General features: G+C 41.6%; 1 protein-coding gene across 1 annotated transcript in view; it reads left to right on the top strand.

The window, feature by feature from the left end:
* The first annotated feature begins 1,109 nt into the window (after positions 1–1,109).
* Positions 1,110–20,081, top strand: part of TXNDC12 (thioredoxin domain containing 12) — a 33,537-nt gene continuing 14,565 nt past the window's right edge. Inside the window, exons 1-2 of the mRNA XM_052637272.1 lie at positions 1,110–1,309; positions 18,288–18,348. Of these exons, the coding sequence (XP_052493232.1) occupies positions 1,213–1,309; positions 18,288–18,348 (158 nt within the window). The 5' untranslated portion in view covers positions 1,110–1,212. The remainder of the gene's footprint in view (positions 1,310–18,287; positions 18,349–20,081) is intronic.

A 20,081-nucleotide genomic window follows, 5' to 3' on the forward strand; every position in this document is an offset into this window, starting at 1 on the left:
CACCAGAGCAGCCTATCCTGGGATCGCATATACGAACTACAAAGGCCAAGCCGCTCTGCGCCTCCCAATAGAAAAACGGCAGGTGCAGTGGCCGCGCTGCATTCTGGAGCTTGCAGTCCCCCTGGAGTTCCATTGTGTCCGTGCCTGCAATTTGTAGGGAGTCTGATAAAGGGGAGGTGTGTATTTTTGTTCAGGTTTGTCCTTTTGCTAGTTGTCTTTCACTGGGCATTAAGTACGCACGCGCACTGCCAAACTTAACTAGTGCGATCTCACTAGTGTGGGGACTCAATTAGCCTCCATTCCGGAGGAGAGACGGGAAATTTTGACCTGTTTGCTATGCATCCGAGAGGAAAACTGAGAAATAACCCAGTTTAAAAATAACAAACAAGTAGATTTAAGAAGCAGCTTTGCACTTCTAAGTACCTGCAGTGAATTATGACCTGGTGCCCTGAAGAGCTAGGTCAGTTTTGCAATGAGAGATTCCAAGTTTGGTTTTCTCGGAGCTTGCGTCAGTTGGTTGCATCATTCCTGAGATGAAGAATTTAGGTTAAAAGGGAAAATAAAGTCCAGTGCTTCTTCTCTAGCAGGAAGGGGCATTCTTGCAGGCACGAGACCATGCACCGCAAAACAGATTTGGCAGACCTGTGCCAGACCCGAGCAGTAACCTGAGAATGAAATCCGGTTGTCTGCCTTTTTTTTTTTTTTTTTTTTTGCGGTGGGGAAAGGGGGACCCGGAGCCAATGGGCAACCGGCCCACTGTTGGGAGCCGCTGACTTCACCGATCAGTAATTTGCGTAGTGAATATTAAGTGCAGTGGTTCTTGAGGGGGAGGGGCTAGCTTGCTGGGGGACGCAACCAGCAACGGTTCTCCCGAGACTCCTCCCCACCCCCACTATCTCGGCCCATCTTTTCTTTCTCGGCCCTCGGACTAAACGTCCAGAACCCGGGGTGAAGCAAATAGCGCCCCAAAGCAACTCCCGCAACCTTCTACGTGATCTTCACCTTTAAACTCTCACTCCGTCCGAAACCGGACCTCAGAGGCGCCACCCACATCCGTCTAACATCACTTCCTTCAGGGTTAGGAGGAAAAAAAAAAAAAAATCTGGGAACGCAAGCGGCTGGGCTGATCCGCGCTTGGGAAACCGCACGGACCTTCTAGGACTTCGTCGGCCATACGTCTGCTCAGCCCAGTGGCTCCGCGCATCTACCACCATGGAGCTATGGCCTCGTCTCGGGGCCACCTGTTTGCTGGGCTTCAGTTTCCTGCTCCTCGTCACCTCTTCTGAAGGACCTAATGGGCTTGGAAAGGGTCAGACTGCATTCTTTTCTTAATCTTTACTTATCCTGGGTCCTAGCCCAGTACAGCCCTCTTCTTGTCCTAACACGGTTGCCTACCCGTTCTGTCTCTTTGGCCACGCTAGATTTCTTTGTATCCTCTCCACCTGCTCCTGGAGTTTGGGGTAAGGAGTAGTGGTCTGGGGAATGTTGAGATGGGGAAGTTTTAGTTGAGGCCTCCCTAAATTCTTGGGTTGGGATAAGAAATGGCCTTTATATTTCGAAAAACATGGTAGGTCCTCAGGTAGGTCCTCAGGCACTGTTACCTTCCCTCCTGGGAGAAATAGGACCTTTGGGGACCTGCGTATTTAGACCTTTGCCCTGGGTCTGAAGATTTCCCTCCTCACCTCTTCCCTGAAGAGCTAGGTTACTGCCTCCTTACCTTGTAGGGAACAGCACCTGCATCCCAGGGAGCAGTGACTGATGCCAAAGGAAGGGCTGGATGAAGGGTCGCAGGTCTGATGTTAGACGGTCCTCAACCGTTATCCTTGGTGTGGTTCAGTCAGTGTGTCTGAAGAAACTGATTTTTTTGGAAGGGTGAGGGGGCAGTCGTTATGAATGGAGAACAAGAGGTGTGACCCCCCTACTCCATCCATCCCATTGTCTACATCTTTATTGGAACTCAGGGTTTATGCTTTTTCTAGGTGGTTGTGTGGTAGTGTGTATTTCCTTTCTCTTCCTTTTTTCTTTTGTTTTGTTTTTGTACTGACCTTACTGTATGAAATGTCTTTACTACAGCCCTGCTGTTCTAAATTGTGTTTTATCCTCCCTATTTGCACATTTATTGGTGGGTAATGAGATTGGGTGGACATTCAGTGCACCTGAATGCAGTCATTCCTTCATCCAGTAAATAATTTTTGATTACCTATCATATTCCAGGCATGATCCTAGGCACCAGGGATATAGGAGTGGACAGGACACACAAAGTTCCTGCTCTCATGAAGCTTGTGTTCAATTCAGATAGAGAGTTAGGGACATGAACAAATTAATAGACAAGATAATTTCAGCTAGGGATGAGTTCTGGGAAGAAAATGAAACTGATGGAGTAGAAAGACTGAGAAAGGATGAGGGAGCTGACATTACTTGAGCTAGGAAGATCAGGGGAGGCTTCTCTGAGAAGGTGATATGTGGGTTTCCATCTCAGTGATGAAACCACAGGGAACTGTTGGGCCAAAATGTTTTATGTACTGACAGTCCCATTTTAAAGCAGATTACTGTAAAATTCGTGTAAAATTATGAATACTGAAGGAGACATTAGCGTGTAGTATTAGGAGTGGGTTTAGATTTGGGTTTTAATTTACTCTGCCACAAACCAGTTGAGAGACCTAGCTGCTGCTAAGTCGCTAAGTCACTTCAGTTGTGTCCAACTCTGTGCGACCCTATAGATGGCAGCCCACCAGGCTCCCCTGTCCCTGGGATCCTCTAGGTAAGAATATTGGAGTGGCTTGCCATTTCCTTCTCCAGTGCATGAAAGTGAAAAGTCAAAGTGAAGTCGCTCAGTTGTGTCCAACTCGTAGCGACCCCATGGACTGCAGCCTACCAGGCTTCTCTGTCCATGGGATTTGCCAGGCAAGAATACTGGAGTGGGTTGCCATTGCCTTCTGAGAGACCTAGGACAAGTTGCTAAAACTTCTCAAAGCTCAATTCCTCATGTGCCAAAGGGGCATAATAACAGCTATCTCACACATGCAGCAAATAATTACCCAGTTATTATTCCAGTTAACTGTGTTAGGTGTAGGCAATACCTTGGAGTCACATATTCAGCATTCTTTGTTAGGTGTTAAGCTCCATGTGGTTGATCCATTTACCATTGCTGCATAATAAACCACCCCAAATTAAGTGGTGGAAAGAAATCATTCTATTATGCTCACCATTCTGTGGGCCAGAAAGTCAAACAGGGCACAGTGTATCCCTCGTGTATCCCTTGGTTCCGAGTCTGGGGCTTCAGCTGAGCTGGTTACTTCCCCATGTGCTTTGTCTTCGTGGGCTAGTGTGAGCTTCCTCAGCGTATGACAGCTGGATTCCAGGAGTGAGCACCCTAAGAGAACAAGGTGAAAATACATGGCATTTTTGTCATCTAGCCGTAAAAGTCACGTAGCATCACTTCCAGTGTACTCCATGGGCCTGTTCAAGGGGAAGGGACATTAACTACCTCCTTTCCATCCCCCACAGGAGGAATGTTGAGGTCACATTGTAAAAAGAGCTTGTGGAATGGGAGATATTACTGCAATCATCTTTGGAAAGTATGGTCTACCCTAGTAAGTTAGGACTGTTTCTGTCTTATTCATGCTCAGGAATATTTGTTGAAAGAAGAAATGAATGGTACACATGATCGTTGGGATCCCTGTCTTTTTTCAGCTCATGGTCTGAAGACTATCAGCACAAATAAGCAGGCAATTACATGGCACTGTGATATGTACTGTCAGCAGGGGAATGGCAGGTAACTGTAGGAGCACATAGAAGGGCAACTTGGTGAGGAAGGGGCTGTGAGGATTAAATGAACAAACAAAAGGCACTTAGTATTGTGTTACAAACTTAGAAAGTATTTATTTAATGCTTTTTACTATATTTACCCAAGGAAAAATATTGACTTGTTCCTGGAAGAAATTAATAAGATATCAAACTTTTTTGTTTTGTTTTGTTTTTTGTATCTCTTGGGTATGGATTCTTGGAAAACGGATTATAGTTCACCCACCCCACCTCCCAGAAAAGTGCTACCCGGAGCAGTGATAAGTAAGATTTCTTCCCAGAAGTTTAAGTAGATTTGACTCTTTCCAGATGATGGCCGATAGTTTGCAGAGAGGAAGTACAGTGATGTGGTGTGAACACTGGATAGAAATCAGGAGGCCTGAGTTTTAGTCCTGGTCAGCCAGCTCTTGGCTTCCCTGGGGATCATTTATTAAATGAGAAAGTTGGAGTAGAAATGATTCCTAAGAGTCCTTCCAGCTCTAATATCTTAGAGTTCTAAAATCTTCTCTGTGTGCTCAACATTTGAAATGTACCACCTGTGGGAAGAAGTGTAGTGATTAACATTTACTGTACATTTTGCTATATTCCAGGAACCGTTCTGTGTATTTTTCATGTATTGACTGGTTAATCCTCATGATAACCCACTGAGGTAGATAAGGGATGTAATCATCATCCCCATTACACAGATGAAGAGCCTAAAATGGGATGCAGGGGTCACATAGCTAGTAAGTGGACCAGCTGAGATGGAGATTCTATAGCTTTCGTCCTCAACAGTACACCTCGCCTGCTCTGAGTGGAGAGACTCCTTTGAAGGAGAAAAGGGAAAGTTATCAATGGGGGCGGTTCATGCACTCTCCTGCCTGAAACAGAAATGGATGACTTTGTCAAGTCTCTGAAATAACCATTTGGCATTGACACATATGGGGTGTTTACCTTCCATACTGTATCCTATTCACATTCACAACAAGCCTAAGAGACAGATATTTTTGTTAGTCATATTTCACATACATGAAAACAGCAAGTGGCTGAATTAGGACTTGTTTGATGCATACAGACTTTATTTAGCCGTGGTGTTATTCTACCTCTCAGGTACAGTGTTCCCTGTTCCAGAGGCTTGGCTGCCAGTTCCGACACTTAACCTTTTGTTCTGTCAGCTGGGAGAGGGTGGGTAATACTTTTCTGATGTCCTTACCTTACCCTCAGGAAAACAGTTTTTAGCCTGAAGGGCTTGGGAATTCTGATGTAAATCCTGTGTTTGGAAACAGTCACTTTCTTTCCTCCCCCACCTTTTAAATTAATGAAGGAGCTGCTAATGTGGGAACTTTCAGCTCACTCTGCAGATAACTGGCATAAATAAAGTGGCTGTGCAGGTGATACTTGAGGAAGTTGGACTGTCTTCAGATGTTCCATGTTGGCATGGGTATGAGTGTGGGTGGTGTAGGGAGTAGGTAGCAACAAGGTAAGCACTGTGCCTTTTCAAGTTTTCAAGTTATTTTTGAAGGGAAACATAAGGACCCAGGTTTTCCAGACCTGAAGTCTGTGTTTTCCTTCTGCTTTGGGAAAGCCATTTATTTATTCATTTATTCATGTGTATCTTTGCAGGAGAGTTAGTGAGGTATGGTGAGTAAACTACAGACTCTGGAACTCCACCATGTAGGTTCTAATCCCAGCTTTGGCATTTACTAGCAAGCTATTTAACTTTACCTTCCTTGTCTGTAAAATGAAGACAGTTGCATTTCTACTTCATAAGTGTAAGGATTAAATAATTTAATACATGTAAAAGCATGAAAAACAATGCCAGGCATATAGTAAATGCCATATAAGTGTTAGTCATTACTAATATTATTATATTATCATAATCAGGGCTTCCCTGTTAGCTCAGAATGTAAGGAATTGACCTGCAATGCGGGAGACCTGGGCTCAATTCCTTCGCCGGGAAGATCCCCTGGAAAAGGGAATGCCTACCCACTCCAGAATTCTTGCCTGAGAATTCCATGGACAGAGGAGCCTGGCAGGCTACAGTCCATGGGGCCACAAAGAGTTGGAATCAACTGAGCAGCTAACACACAACACATTATCATCATTATTCCATAGAGTAAGCACTCAAAACATCATGATGGTGATTATTACTTATGAAAAATTCCAATTTACCTTTTAATATGAATTTTCAAAGAAATTTTTTACACATAGTGAACTGTTTCAAATTACACCTCTAGAATTACTCTTGGAAACAATGCACTAAGGCAGCCAGGGAAGTGTTGGGCTCTGGGAAAGCATTTCAATTAGGAATCAGACTAAATTTTGGTTGTGGCTTCCTTTGTGGTCTCTGGTAGCCTCTTCCCTTTTCCAGGCCTTTATAATATGAGAGGATTGGACTGATCTGTAACTTTGTGCTGTCCAATGAAGTAGTGATAGGCCCTTACCACTCAAATTTTAAATTAATTAAAATTAAACTTTAAAAATCCAGCTTCTGTGTTGCATTAGCCATGTTTCAGGTACTCAACAGTTTGTAGCTACCATATTGAACAGTGCAGATATAGAAATTTCCGTCATTGGAGAAAGATCAGTTAAACAGCACTGCCCTGGGTTTAATCACTAAGTTGTGTCCAACTCTTGCAAGCCCATAGACTGCAGCATGCCACGCTCCTCTGTCCATGGAATTCTCCAGGCAGGAATACTGAAGGGGGTTGCCATTTCCTTCTCCAGGGGCCTTCCAGACCCAGGGACTGAACTCGGGTCTCCTGCATGGCAGGCAGATTCTTCACTATCTGAGCCTCCAGGGAAGCCCCACTGCCCTAGGGTCTCTTAGCTATAACCTATGACTGTAGGCTTTGTCAGCTAGCTTCTGAGTAGTCCATGTTTATGGAGAAATTTTATTTTGCTTGATAGTAATCTAGCTTGCCTAATTTTGTTTTGCCTGATGTCTGTCTGGGATATAGTTTTCAATCATTTTACTTTTGACTTTTACAAGTCCATCTGTTTTAGGTGCTTTTGTAAACATCATAGAGGATTTTTTTTTTTTAACTAAAATCTGACAGTTTCTTACTTTACCTTTACCTGGCAAGTTTTGTTCACTTATATTTGTAGTAATTATTGACAGAGCTGGTCTTATTTCTCTCATCCAATTTTCTATCGCTACTGTTTTTTTCTATTCTTTTCTCGCTTTCTTTGGGGGTTTAATATTTGCTGATTCTTGTATTGCTTTATTGCCTTTATTTAATTTGGAAGTTGGTACCCTTCTTTTCTTTTAGTGGTTACTTCTGGAATTTTACTCACGTATTTAACAACAAAATCTAACATTAATATCTTAACCCCCCCCAATAGTTAGTGGGCCTTAGAGCATTCTAATTTCAATCACTTCCTCTTTCTTTATAAGCTATGTTGTCCAATACTTTAGTTCTCTCTCTCTTTTTTTTTTAACTATAAATTGAGCATTAAAATTTTTATGCAAATGTATTTGGATATATCCACATGTTTACCAGTTAATTTGCTCACTGTTCCTTGTAGTTAGGCTTTATTCTGGAATCACTTCTTTCCTGAAACTTGCCCTTTAGTATCCTTTTAGTTTCTCTGGTTCTCTCCTAGAGGACTATCTCATATTTACCTTTGTCTCTTCAAAAGTAGTACTTTCTCCACAATCCTTGCCAGTCACCATGCTTCCTATTTAACAGAAGGTTAAAGGACTTGGAAGAGATCTGTCAAAAATTGTCACCTTGATTTTACTGATTTTACCCACCTTCTAGTACCAGTGTCCATATGTTCTTCCTTTTCTGTCTTTACTAGATAGACTGTCAGTGCTCCTAGCAAAGGCTAGTCCCTTCACCTGAGTAGGAAATCCCATCTCCTTTCATCTACTCAGTATTTTTGACTCTCCCTTTTAGTCCTGTATCCTCAATTTTCCTGCCTTTGTATATCATTTCTATCAGCTTTCAACATCCTATCCTTTCCTCCATATTGAATACAAACCCTTCATGGACTCACAGCACCCTCTAGCAGTTGCCCCTGCACAGCAAAATTCTTTGAGAGAGTTGTGTGTGCTTGTTCCCTAATTCTTCCCCTGGGCTGTCTTGATCTTGCTCTAATCATCTTTTCATTCTCATTCCTACTGAAACTGGGCTTGTCAAGGTCTGCATTGTTCAGTTCAGTTCAGTTCAGTTCAGTTCAGTCGCTCAGTCGTGTCTGACTCTTTGCGACCCCATGAATCGCAGCACGCCAGGCCTCCCTGTCCATCACCAACTCCTGGAGTTCACTCAGACTCACGTCCATCGAGTCCATGATGCCATCCAGCCATCTCATCCGTCGTCCCCTCTCCTCCTGCCCCCAATCCCTTCCAGCATCAGAGTCTTTTCCAATGAGTCAACTCTTCGCATGAGGTGGCCAAAGTACTGGAGTTTCAGCTTTAGCATTGTTCTCCACTTGCTAAATCCCAAAGTTTCTGATATAATAGGAGTACTGGAGTCAGTGGATCATCCTTCCTTCTTGAAACATCCTGGAAACACTTCTGGAATCCCATGTGCTGCTGGTGCCTGTTCTTTGTCACCAGCTGGTCTTTGGTTGCTTCTTTATCTCCCTTATCTAGTAGTGCTCCCGGGTTCCTGAACTCTGTGTTTATCTACACTCACTCCCTTGGTGATCCTGTTCACTCTTAAGCTTTAAATAACATCTGCATGCTGATAACTGTCCCTTGAATTCCAGCCTCAGATATTTAGTTGCTTATTCAGCATCTCTGTTTTGATGTCTAGTGAAGTGAAAGTGAAGTCACTCAGTCCTATCAGACTCTTTGCGAACCCATATATTGTAGCCCACCAGGCTCCTCTGTCCATGGGATGTTCCAGGCAGTAGTACTGGAGTCGGAGAAGGCAATGGCACCCCACTCCAGTACTCTTGCCTGGAAAATCCCATGGACAGAGGAGCCTGGTGGGCTGCAGTCCATGGGGTCGCTAAGAGTCGGACACAACTGAGCAAGTTCACTTTCACTGTTCACTTTCATGCATTGGAGAAGGAAATGGTAACCCACTCCAGTGTTCTTGCCTGGAGAATCCCAGGGACAGACAAGCCTGGTGGGCTGCTGTCTATGGGGTCGTATAGAGTCAGACACGACTGAAGCGACTTAGCAGCAGCAGCAGCAGCAGCAGCAGCAGCAGCAGCAGCAGCAGCAGCAGCAGCAGTAGTACTGGAGTGGATTGCCATTTTCTTCTCCAGGGGATCTTCCCAGCCCAGGGCTCAAACCCAGGTCTCCTGCATTGTAGACAGATGCTTTACCATCTGAGCCACCAGGGAAGTAAGCATCTCAAAATGAGTGTATCCATATCCAGGCACTTTAATGTTTCTTTCCAAAACTCACTCCACCTACTCTCTTCCCCATTTCTATTAATGACAACTCCAGTCTAGTTGCTCAGGCCAAAAAACCTTAGAGTCATCATTAACTTCTCTCACCCCCTATCCAGGACAAAATCCTTTCGATTTTACCTTCAAAATATGTCCAGAATCTGATGGCATGTGCTTCCCCTACCATCACAGCTAGTCCAAACCACTGTTACCACATGCCTGAATTATTGCAGTAACCACTTTCCTAGTCTCCTTTGCATTTTCCTTTTCTGTATTAGTTTACTAGGGCTGCAATAACAAAGTAACACAAGCTGAGTGACTTAAACAACAGAAATTTGTTGTCTCATATTTCTAGAGAGTAGGAGTTTAAAGTCAAGCTTCTGGCAGTGTTGGTTCCTCCTGAAGGCTGAGGGAAGGATCTGTACCAGGCCTGTTAGAGATGGCTGTGTTCTCCGTGTGTATGTGTCTGTGTCTACTTTCCCTTCTTTTAATAAAGATAGCAGTCATATTGGATGAGGCCCCACCCTGATGACCTCATTTTAACTGGATTACCTCTGTGAAGACCCTGTTTCCATATTAGGTCACAGTCTGAGGCACTGGGGATTTGAGACACACAGTTCAACACCCACTATAGTAACACGCACTATAATCTGTTTTCAGCACAGAAACCAGAGCAGTCTTGTTAAATTACAAATCACGTCATGTTACTACTTTGCTCAAAACCCTCTAAAAGTTTCTAGAAGCCAGAGTCTTTATAGAAGCCTATGAGGTCCTGTATTGCCTGCTCCTTCCCTTGCCTCATTGTCCTTACCTCCTTCTACTTTGAAGGACAGCATTTAGTGCTTTCGAGCAAGGAGTCTGGACCCTAAGTGCACAGGTTCAGATTCCAAATCTGATACTCATTAGATGTGTGAACTGGGGAAAGTTATGTAAACTTTTTGCCTCAGTTTTCTCATCTATAAAATGGGGTTAGTGAGTACCTATCTCTAGGGTTGTTATGAGGATCTATATGGGTGAAGTACTTAAAATATTGCTTGGTATGTTAATGGCAAATACATAAGTCTTCAGTCCCAGACATTGTTCTGAATTCTTTGTTGTTGTTGTTATATTCAATCATTTCTTTTAGTTTTTGTATTCCATGTATGAATGAAAACATAATATTTGTCTTTGACTTATTTCACTTAGCTTGATATCCTTCAGGTCTGTCCATATTGGTGCAAATAGCAAAATTTCATACTTTCTTATGACTGAGGAGTATTTTATTGTATATATGAATATACACACCATTTTGGGTTTTTTGCCCACACTATGTGGCTTGTGAATCTTAGTTCCCTGACCAGGGATTGAACGCGGGCCACCACATGTGAAAGTCCCAAGTCCTAACCACTGGACCTCCAGCAGATTTCCCTATATATACCCATCTTTATCCATTTATCTGTTGATACTTAGGTTATTTTCATATCTTAGTTATTGTTAAGTAATGCTGCTGTCAACACTGTTCAGTTCAGTTCAGTCTCTCAGTCGTGTCCGACTCTTTGCGACACCATGAATTGCAGCATGCCAGGCCTCCCTGTCCATCACCAACTCCCAGAGTTTACTCAGACTCACGTCCATCGAGTCGGTGATGCCATCCAGCCATCTCATCCTCTGTCGTCCCCTTCTCCTCCTACCCCCAATCCCTCCCAGCATCAGAGTCTTTTCCAGTGAGTCAACTCTTCGCATGAGGTGGCCAAAGCACTGGAGTTTCAGCTTTAGCATCATTCCTTCCAAAGAAATCCCAGGGCTGCTCTCCTTCAGAATGGACTGGTTGGATCTCCTTGCAGTCCAAGGGACTCTCAGGAGTCTTCTCCAGCACCACAGCTCAAAAGCATCAATTCTTCAGCACTCAGCCTTCTTCACAGTCCAACTCTCACATCCATACATGACCACAGGAAAAACCATAGCCTTGCCTAGATGGACCTTAGTCGGCAAAGTAACGTCTCCGCTTTTGAATATGCTATCTAGGTTGGTCATAACTTTTCTTCCAAGGAGTAAGCGTCTTTTAATTTCATGGCTGCAGTCACCATCTGCAGTGATTTTGGAGCCCAAAAAAATAAAGTCTGACAGTTTCCACTGTTTCCCCATCTATTTCCCATGAAGTGATGGGACCGGATGCCATGATCTTAGTTTTCTGAATGTTGAGCTTTAAGCCAACTTTTTCACTCTCCTCCTTCACTTTCATCAAGAGGCCTTTGAGTTCTCTTCACTTTCTGCGTAAGGGTGGTGTCATCTGCATATCTGAGGTTATTGATATTTCTCCCGGCAGTCTTGATTCCAGCTTGTGTTTCTTCCAGTCCAGCGTTTCTCATGATGTACTCTGCATAGAAGTTAAATAAGCAGGGTGACAATAGACAGCCTTGACGTACTCCTTTTCCTCTTTGGAACCAGTCTGTTGTTCCATGTCCAGTTCTAACTGTTGCTTCCTGGCCTGCATACAGATTTCTCAAGAGGCAGGTCAGGTGGTCTGGTATTCTCATCTCTTTCAGAATTTTCCAGTTTATTGTAATCCACACAGTCAAAGGCTTTGGCATAGTCAGTAAAGCAGAGTGCATGCTAAGTCGCTTCAGTCGTGTTCAACTCTTCGTGACCCCATGTACTGTAGCCCACCAGGCTCCTCTGTCCATGGGATTTCCCAGGCAAGAATACTGGAGTGGGTTGCCACTTCCTCCTCCACAGAATCTTCCTGACCCAGGGAACAAACCTGTGTTTCTTATGTCTCCTACATTGCAGGTGTAGCACTTTACCACTAACTCTACTTGGGAAGCTGCTGTGAACATTGGGGTATGTGTATCTTTTCAAATTAGTTTTCAGTTTTTTCCAGATGTATACTCTGGAGTGAAATTGCTGAATCACATAGCAGTTCTAGTTTTAGTTTTTTAAGGGACCTCCAAGCTGTTTTCCACAGTGGCTGCACCAATTTATATCCCCACTAACTGTGCAAGGGTTTCCTTTTCTGCACCTATTCTCTAGGACTTCCCTGGTGGCTCAGACGGTAAAGCGTCTGCCTACAATGCAGGAGACCTGGGTTCAATCCCTGGGTCAGGAAGATCTCCTGGAGAAGGAAATGGCAACCCACTCCAGTATTCTTGCCTGGAAAATCCCACAGATGGAGGAGCCTGGTGGGCTATACAGTTCATGGGGTTGCAAAGAGTTGGACACGACTGAGCAACACTCACTCACCTATTCTCTAATATCTGTTCAGTTCAGTTCAGTCGCTCAGTGGTGTGTGACTCTTTGCAACCCCATGAACCACAGCTCACCAGGCCATCACCAACACTCCATCACCAACTCCTGGAGTCCACCCAAACCCACGTCCATTGAGTTGGTGCTGCCATCCAACCATCTCATCCTCTGTCGTCCCCTTCTCCTCCTGCCCTCAATCTTTCCCAGCATCAGGGTCTTTTCAAATGAGGTAGCTCTTGGCATCAGGTGCCCAGAGTATTGGAGTTTCAGCCTCAACATCAGTCCTTCCAATGAACACCCAGGACTGCTCTCCTTTAGGATGGACTGGTTGGATCTCCTTGCAGTCCAGGGGACTCTCAAGAGTCTTCTCCAACATCACAGTTCAAAAGCATCAACTCTTCTGTGCTCAGCTTTCTTGATAGTCCAACTTTCACATCCATACATGACTACTGGAAAAACCATAGCCTTGACTAGACGGACCTTTGTTGGCATAGTAATGTCTCTGCTTTTTAATATACTGTCTAGGTTAGTCATAACTTTGCTTCCAGTGAGTAAGCATCTTTTAATTTCCCATGGCTGCAGTCACCCTCTGCAGTGATTTTGGAGGCCAGAAAAATTTATTATTTCTTGTCTTTTTCAAGATAGCCATTTTGAAATGTATGGGGTGATATCTCATTGTGGCTCTGATTTGCATTCTCTTGATTTTGAGTATTTTTTCATATGCCAGTTGATAATTTCTATTGTGTTTTCTTAGCAAAAATATCTGTGTCCACTTTTTAATTGGGTTGTTTGGTTTTTTGATATTGAACTGTATGAGCTATTTATCTATTTTACCCTCTTATTGGTCATAGCATTTGCAAACGTTTTTTTCCCCTTTCAGTAGGATGTCTTTTTGTTTTGTCTATGGTTTCCTTTGCTATGCCAAAGCATTTAAGTTTAATTAGGTACCATTTGTTTCTTTTTACTTTTGTTCCTTTCACCTCAGGAGGCAGATACAAAACAATATTGCTGTGATTTGTGTCAAAGGTGTTCTGCCTGTGCTTTCTTCTAGGAGTTTTCTGGTTTCAGGTCTATTATTTAAGTCTTTAATCCCTTTTGAATTTATTTTTGTATGTAGTATGAGAAAGTGTTGTAATTTCATTCTTTTACATGTAACTGTCCAGTTTTCCTCATACTACTTATTGAAGAAACTGTCATTTCTTTTTTGTATCCTTTGCCTCCTTTGTCATAGACCAATTGACCATAAGAATGTGGGTTTATTTCTGGGCTTTCTATTCTGTTCCATTGATCTGTGTATCTGTTTTTGTGCCATTACTGTGCTGTTTTCATGACTGTAGCTTTGTAGTATAGTCTGAAGTCAGAGAACAGGATGCCTCCAGCTTTGTTCCTTTTTCTCAAGATTGTTTTGGCAGTTCAACGTCTTTTGTGTGTTTTAAGATCTTTAACATAATGATTTATTTAATCCTCAAAGCAACCCAACAAGGTAGGTGCTGTTGTTACTCTTGTTTACAGCCAAAGAAATTGAGTTTAAGTAACTTGCCCAAAGTCACACAGCTAGTTAGCTACAGAACTACAGGAATCAAAGCCAGGGAGTCCAGGTCCATAGTGCAGGCTCTTAACCACGACATAATACTGCTCAATAAATACTTACTGAAATAATGAGTGGTGACCACCTGATGGTAGAAAAATACCTCAGTTTATCTAAAAATGTCTAGTTTGGCCTTGTTCTTGAAAGATAGTTTTGCCAGGTACATAATTCTAAATTTAGAGATATTTTCTTTCAGCATGTTGAAGGTGATGTTTTGCCATCTGATTTCCAATTTGTTACTGTCAGTCTAATTGTCAATCTTTGAATGGAAATATGTCATTTCTCTTTGAAATGCTTTTAAGATCTTAGTATTTGGTTGTTCTGCAGTTTCACTACAGTTTATATGTGTGTGATTTGTTTTTGTAATTTGTCAGCTATACATTGTGCTTCTTACTATCTGCAGATTCTTGTTTTATCTTGGTTCTTGAAAGTGCTATCATTCATCTTTTTTTCATTCTAAAAAATGCAAATGTGTTTTTAAGTAGATATGATACATTAGCATGGTTTAATACTTTTAAGAGGTATATTCTTCCTTCCACTCTTGTTTTTCAGTCATCCAGTTCCCACCCCAGTATATTATCTCTTCAGATAAGTTTTTTTCCTTCAACTTTACATTCAGAGACTCCAATTTTATATATACCAATCTTTTCTTAATTTACTGTCTATTTCCTTTACATTTTCTGTCTTCTTATCTCTGTGCTATATTCTGGATAACATCTGATTCACATTTCCACCTGTCTCTAATTTGCTATTTTAACCTATCCATTGAATTGTTTTTTAATAAGTAGAGTTTATTTTTGAACAATTTAAGACCTATAGAAAAATTGAGCAGAAAATGCAGAGTTCTCATGTGAACCCTTACCACGACACCTTTCCCTATCCCAGTTTCCCCTGCATTAGCGTGGTCTTTTACTGTCTCCATAGTTTTGTCTTTTCCAGAACACCAGTCATATATAATTGGAATCCTACGTTATGTAGCCTTTTTAGGTTGGCATCTTTCACTTACCAGTATGCAGTTTAGGCTCTTTTATGTCTTTTTATGGCTTAATAACTCGCTTCTGTGTATCACTGAATATTCATTGATTTTGTATTTCAAAAATCACGTTAGTTTAAAAAATTCTATTTGGTGCCTTTACAGTTTTGCCTATTTTGTGTTTTGTTATATGCATATTTTTGTCATGCCATATGTTATTTCTTTCAATGCTTATATAATAGTAATTTTTGTATCCTGTGCCTAATCATTCTAATATCTGAAGTTCTTTTATCTATTTGTTGGTTCTGCTCTTACTTGTGGTGACTTCTTTGCTTACAGGTTTCGTGATCTATGATTGTAAGCTCATAATGGTTATTTATGTAGGTTATCCTGGAGGCCTAACATTAGTAATGCTTTCCTCTAGGAAAGTTTGGCATTTGATTCATCTGGAAACCAGGGGCTACTAATTACTGCCCTGGAATCACTCCAGTTGCTTTTGACAGCTGGGTTAAAATGGAGTCTCAGATTCATCTCTTTCATCTTGCCACATGATGATGGATATTTGCTTTCAGGTTAGCCTTGCCTTTTGCTTGTTGCTCATTGTTCCTTGTCTGATTTAAGCTTACTTTGTGTTTGTGTTTATTACTTTGAGCCCAGTGGGTGCCTTTTTTTATGTAGGATTTCATTGTTTTGTAGGTGGATATCCCTCCAAACTGTCTAGTCAGGCATCTCTCCAAAGCAGGGTTCTGTTGCCGGAGTTTAGGTTTTGACAAGTAGAATGATGATGGTCATAGTAAGGCACCTTCCCAGTTCTCCTGGGCATCTTCCCAGTTTCACTGTCACTTGTTTGTTCTCTCTCCAGGATTAGACTTTGGGCTGTAGGCAAGTGACACATTTTCCCTTGGGCAGTAGCCCATGCTGTTTGAAATGAAAAGTGATGGTTAGTTTGGATACTGCCTCTCACTGCTAATCTGGATGAGCTCTTTATTTCCCTGTGCTAAGCTGATGGAAATTTCTGGGAAAGAAAGGCCTCAAGGACAGTATGTGTAGTAACCAAAAGTCATAAAATTGAACTTAAAACCCCCGCTTGGCCATTTATCAGCTATGTGACCTGGTACAGGCTGTGTATTCTGAGTCTCAAAAGCCTCAACTGTAAAGAATGACAAAAGGTGCTGTTTACTGATCATTTTCAATCCGCTAAGCACTGTCTTAAGATATATATATAATATATATATGTAATTTAATGTTCAACAACAATCTTATGAGATACAGGTTTTCTATTGGTTTTTTGTTTTGTTTTTTGAGATTCTATAACTTTTTTGAACCATTAGCAGTTAGTTCTCATCCACATTAACTGTATGTAGATCTTTGAAAGTGGTGACAGGTACACAGGTAAACAGCACACAGAGCTTGTTTGGTGAACCTTCATCTTCGTTACATTTCCTGGACAACCATGTGCAGGTAGGCACATAGGTACAGTATGGGACATTTACTTATTCTTTTGGCCCAGACAGCTTTGTTGAGCCTAGTGTCAATGAGTACCTCTGGAGTTCCCATCTCCTTCATGGCAAATTTCTGGATTTCTTTTGAGTGCCTGAGGGGCATGCTTCCTGAAACCCACTCCATGAATGCTTGTGAATGCTCATAGTGTATTCTCTAGTTACCACCTCCATTGATAGTGGCCCAGCCCTTCTCACCATCCTTCTGTGCAGGAGCCATCCTGCCAGCCAGGGTTGGAAGGGCAAGATACAGCTATTATTATGCCTATTTTAATGGAAATATAGTGAGGTTCAGTGCAAGGGTTATTGTTAAGAATAAATTTAAATAAGATAACGTGTGATGTGCAGGACATGTGTAAATTGGTCAATAAATAACAGCTAGTGTTGTTACGGTTACTATTTTCAAGATGCAAAATTAAGTTACTTATGTGAGATGGCCTAACTAATATTCATTTGCTCAATAAATATTTTGTGGAGCACTTACTATAGCCATGAAAAATGAAAATGTTAGTGGCTTGGTTATGTCCAACTCTTTGTGACCTCATGGACTGTAGTTTGCCAGGCTCCTCTGTCCATGAGATTCTACTGGCAAGAATACTGGAATGGGTTGCCCTTTCCTACTCTAGGGAATCTTTCCCACACAGGGATCCAATCCAGGTCTCCTGCATTGCAGGCAGATTCTTTACTGTCTGAGTTACCAGAGAAGCCCTATGTAGTGCTAAATGCTAGGGAAACAGGAGGGAATAAGACAGATATGGTCCCAGCCCATAGGGAATTTCCTTTAGAGTGAAGGAGACAGACACACATAAACATTTACAGTTCAGCCTGGGAAGTGCTGTGATGGATAAGAATAGAGTGCCTGGGAAGTCAGAGAAGATTTACCAGAAGAAATGCCTGCTAGTTTCATACCTGAAGAATGAATTGAAGGTGACAGTGGGAGGAAAGGCAAAGGAAGCAGTGATTATGAAGGCTGAAGGGGAGAGAGGGTGCATATTGTGCTTAAGGAAATGTTGTTTGTTTTTTTTTTTTTTTGACAGTTATGTTTTATTTGGTGGGAATTTTTAGGACTTCAAGCCTGGGATACAGCATCTCAAGTAATCCTGAGAGAACTTCTCCTGAAAATTAGTTTTTTTGTGTAAGATTTTAAGAAAAGTGTGGAAAGTGAGCCTGGAGAGGTGGGTAGGAGCCATATTCTGAAAGGCTTCAGAAACCCTGCTATAACAGTTTGACCTTCCCTTTTTGGGCTTTGAAACGCATCTGAAAGATATTTTACCAAGCAAAGATGTGATTTTAAAAGATCACTCTTAACTGAAGTGTGGGGAAAAATAACAAGAATAACTTTATATTATCTCAAAATATATTGTCTTAAAATCCTTACACCACCACTGGGAGGTGTGGGTATTCTTGATTTTATAGATGAAGAAATTGGGACTTCAAGAACTTACTTCATTTACAAAATTCACACATTTAATGTCTTTCTGACTCTTTAAACTATACTGCTGTGTTGACTCCAACTAGCAATGATTTGTTAGGACTTGCTCTAAGATAACTGGAAAATTCTCATTCATTCTTATAGTATTATTTGCATACTCTGTTAGTTTACAAAGGTTTTCATAGCCATTAATAATTTAATTTCCTTAAAAACTGAATTAGGTGACGTTATCTCCATTTTGCAGGTATGAAAACTGAGACTTGAGGTATGGGACTGTTCATGGTTCTATACACCTAGAAAGCGGTGGAGTTGAGACTTGAACACCATGCTCTTGACAAAGGAAAGCCTTTTTTATGAGTATCTTGTGAATATGCTACATTTCTTTCATGGGTCTTTGCCCTTTGTTCATGTGTGAATATTTATGAGGCTCTTTCCTTCCAGGTTTTGGAGATCACATTCATTGGAGGACTCTAGAAGATGGGAAGAAGGAAGCAGCTGCCAGGTACAAGATATGGTTTTCGCTTACCTAGAACAGCTTCCAGCCGTCAATTTAGCATTAAATTCAGGTGAAGGGTTATGCCAAGGCAGAGCAGTGGAGTAGTTGCATAACAACAAAAGTAATAATACTAGCTAATGTTTTTAAGTGCTTACTATGCACCAGACATTTGTTATGTGAATTAACTCATCTAACAACAACTCTTCTGAGGTTGGTACTGTTGTTATCTTCATTTTATAGATGAGAAAACTAAGGCACAGAACAGTTAAATAATCATATAGCTAGTTAAGTGGTAGAGCCAAGATCTGTACCCAGACACTTCAGATTCTACACTCAGCCAGTAAAACATACTGCCTAATAGTCTCAAGTTTAATAGTCTATACTGTACTGGAGAGATACAAAAATCCAGTATGTTTGCACTTACTTTCTACACACACCTCCTTGCATAGAAACACTCATACTTCTGCACCTACCAAATGATAATGCTTGCTTTTGCTAGAACAGATCCTATAGGTTCATGGCTCTGAGACTCATATCTTCTGCAGGAGTGGGGTTGCCAAATTTAGCAAACACAAATGGAGGATGACTATAACCTTACGAACACCACGAGGACAAGGAGGGGTGGTGGGATGGATGAATTGGAAGATTGAGATGGACATAAATATACTATTGATACTATTTATAAAATAGATAACTAATGAGAACCTACTGTCTAATTTAGGAAACCCTACTCAGTGCTCTGTGGTGACCTAAATGGGAAGGAAATCCAAAAATGAGGGGGTGTATCTATATATACAGGTGATACACTTTGCTGTACAGTAGAAACTAACACAACATTGTAAAGCAACTATACTTCAATAAAAAAATTTTTTTAAAGGATGCCCAGTTAAATTTGAATTTCAGATTAAAAGTAATTTTATTCATTTATTTTAAAATTTATTTTTAATTGAAGGATAATTGCTTTACAATATTGGTTTGATTTCTGCCATACATCACCATGAATTCCCCATAGGTATACATATATCATCTCCCTCTTGACCTTCCTCCCACCTCCCACCCTTTTTCACTCCTCTAGGTTGTTAGAGGGCCCCAGGTTGAGTTACCTGAGTCATAACAGCAAATTTACAACAATAAGTAATTTTAAATATGCTCCAAGTAATATTTGAGACATACTTATTTTAAAAGCAATATATATTATCTGAAATTCAAATTTAATTAGGTATCCTCTGTGTGTGTGTATACATATATTATATATTTGTGTGTGTATATATATGTATATACATGCGATATATGTGTGTGTGTATATATATATATGCCCCATCTTGCACCCTGACCAGGATCAAACCCGTGCCCTCTGCAGTGGAAGTTCAGAGTCTTAACTACTGGACTGCCAAAGAAGCCCTAGGCATCCTATATTTTATCAGGCATCCTTCAGTTCAGTTCAGTTCAGTCGTTCAGTCGTGTCCGACTCTTTGTGACCCCATGAATTGCAGCGCGCCAGGCTTCCCTGTCCATCACCAACTCCCGGAGTTCACTCAGACTCACATCCATTGAGTCCATGATGCCATCCAGCCATCTCATCCTCTGCGTCCCCTTCTCCTCCTGCCCCCAATCCCTCCCAGCATCAGAGTCTTTTCCAATGAGTCAACTCTTCGCATGAGGTGGCCAAAGTACTGGAGTTTCAGCTTTAGCATCATTCCTTCCAAAGAACACGCAGGGTTGAACTCCTTTAGAATGGA

This window comes from Budorcas taxicolor, chromosome 3 (assembly GCF_023091745.1).
Source record: "Budorcas taxicolor isolate Tak-1 chromosome 3, Takin1.1, whole genome shotgun sequence".
Classification (NCBI taxonomy): Eukaryota; Metazoa; Chordata; class Mammalia; order Artiodactyla; family Bovidae; genus Budorcas; species Budorcas taxicolor.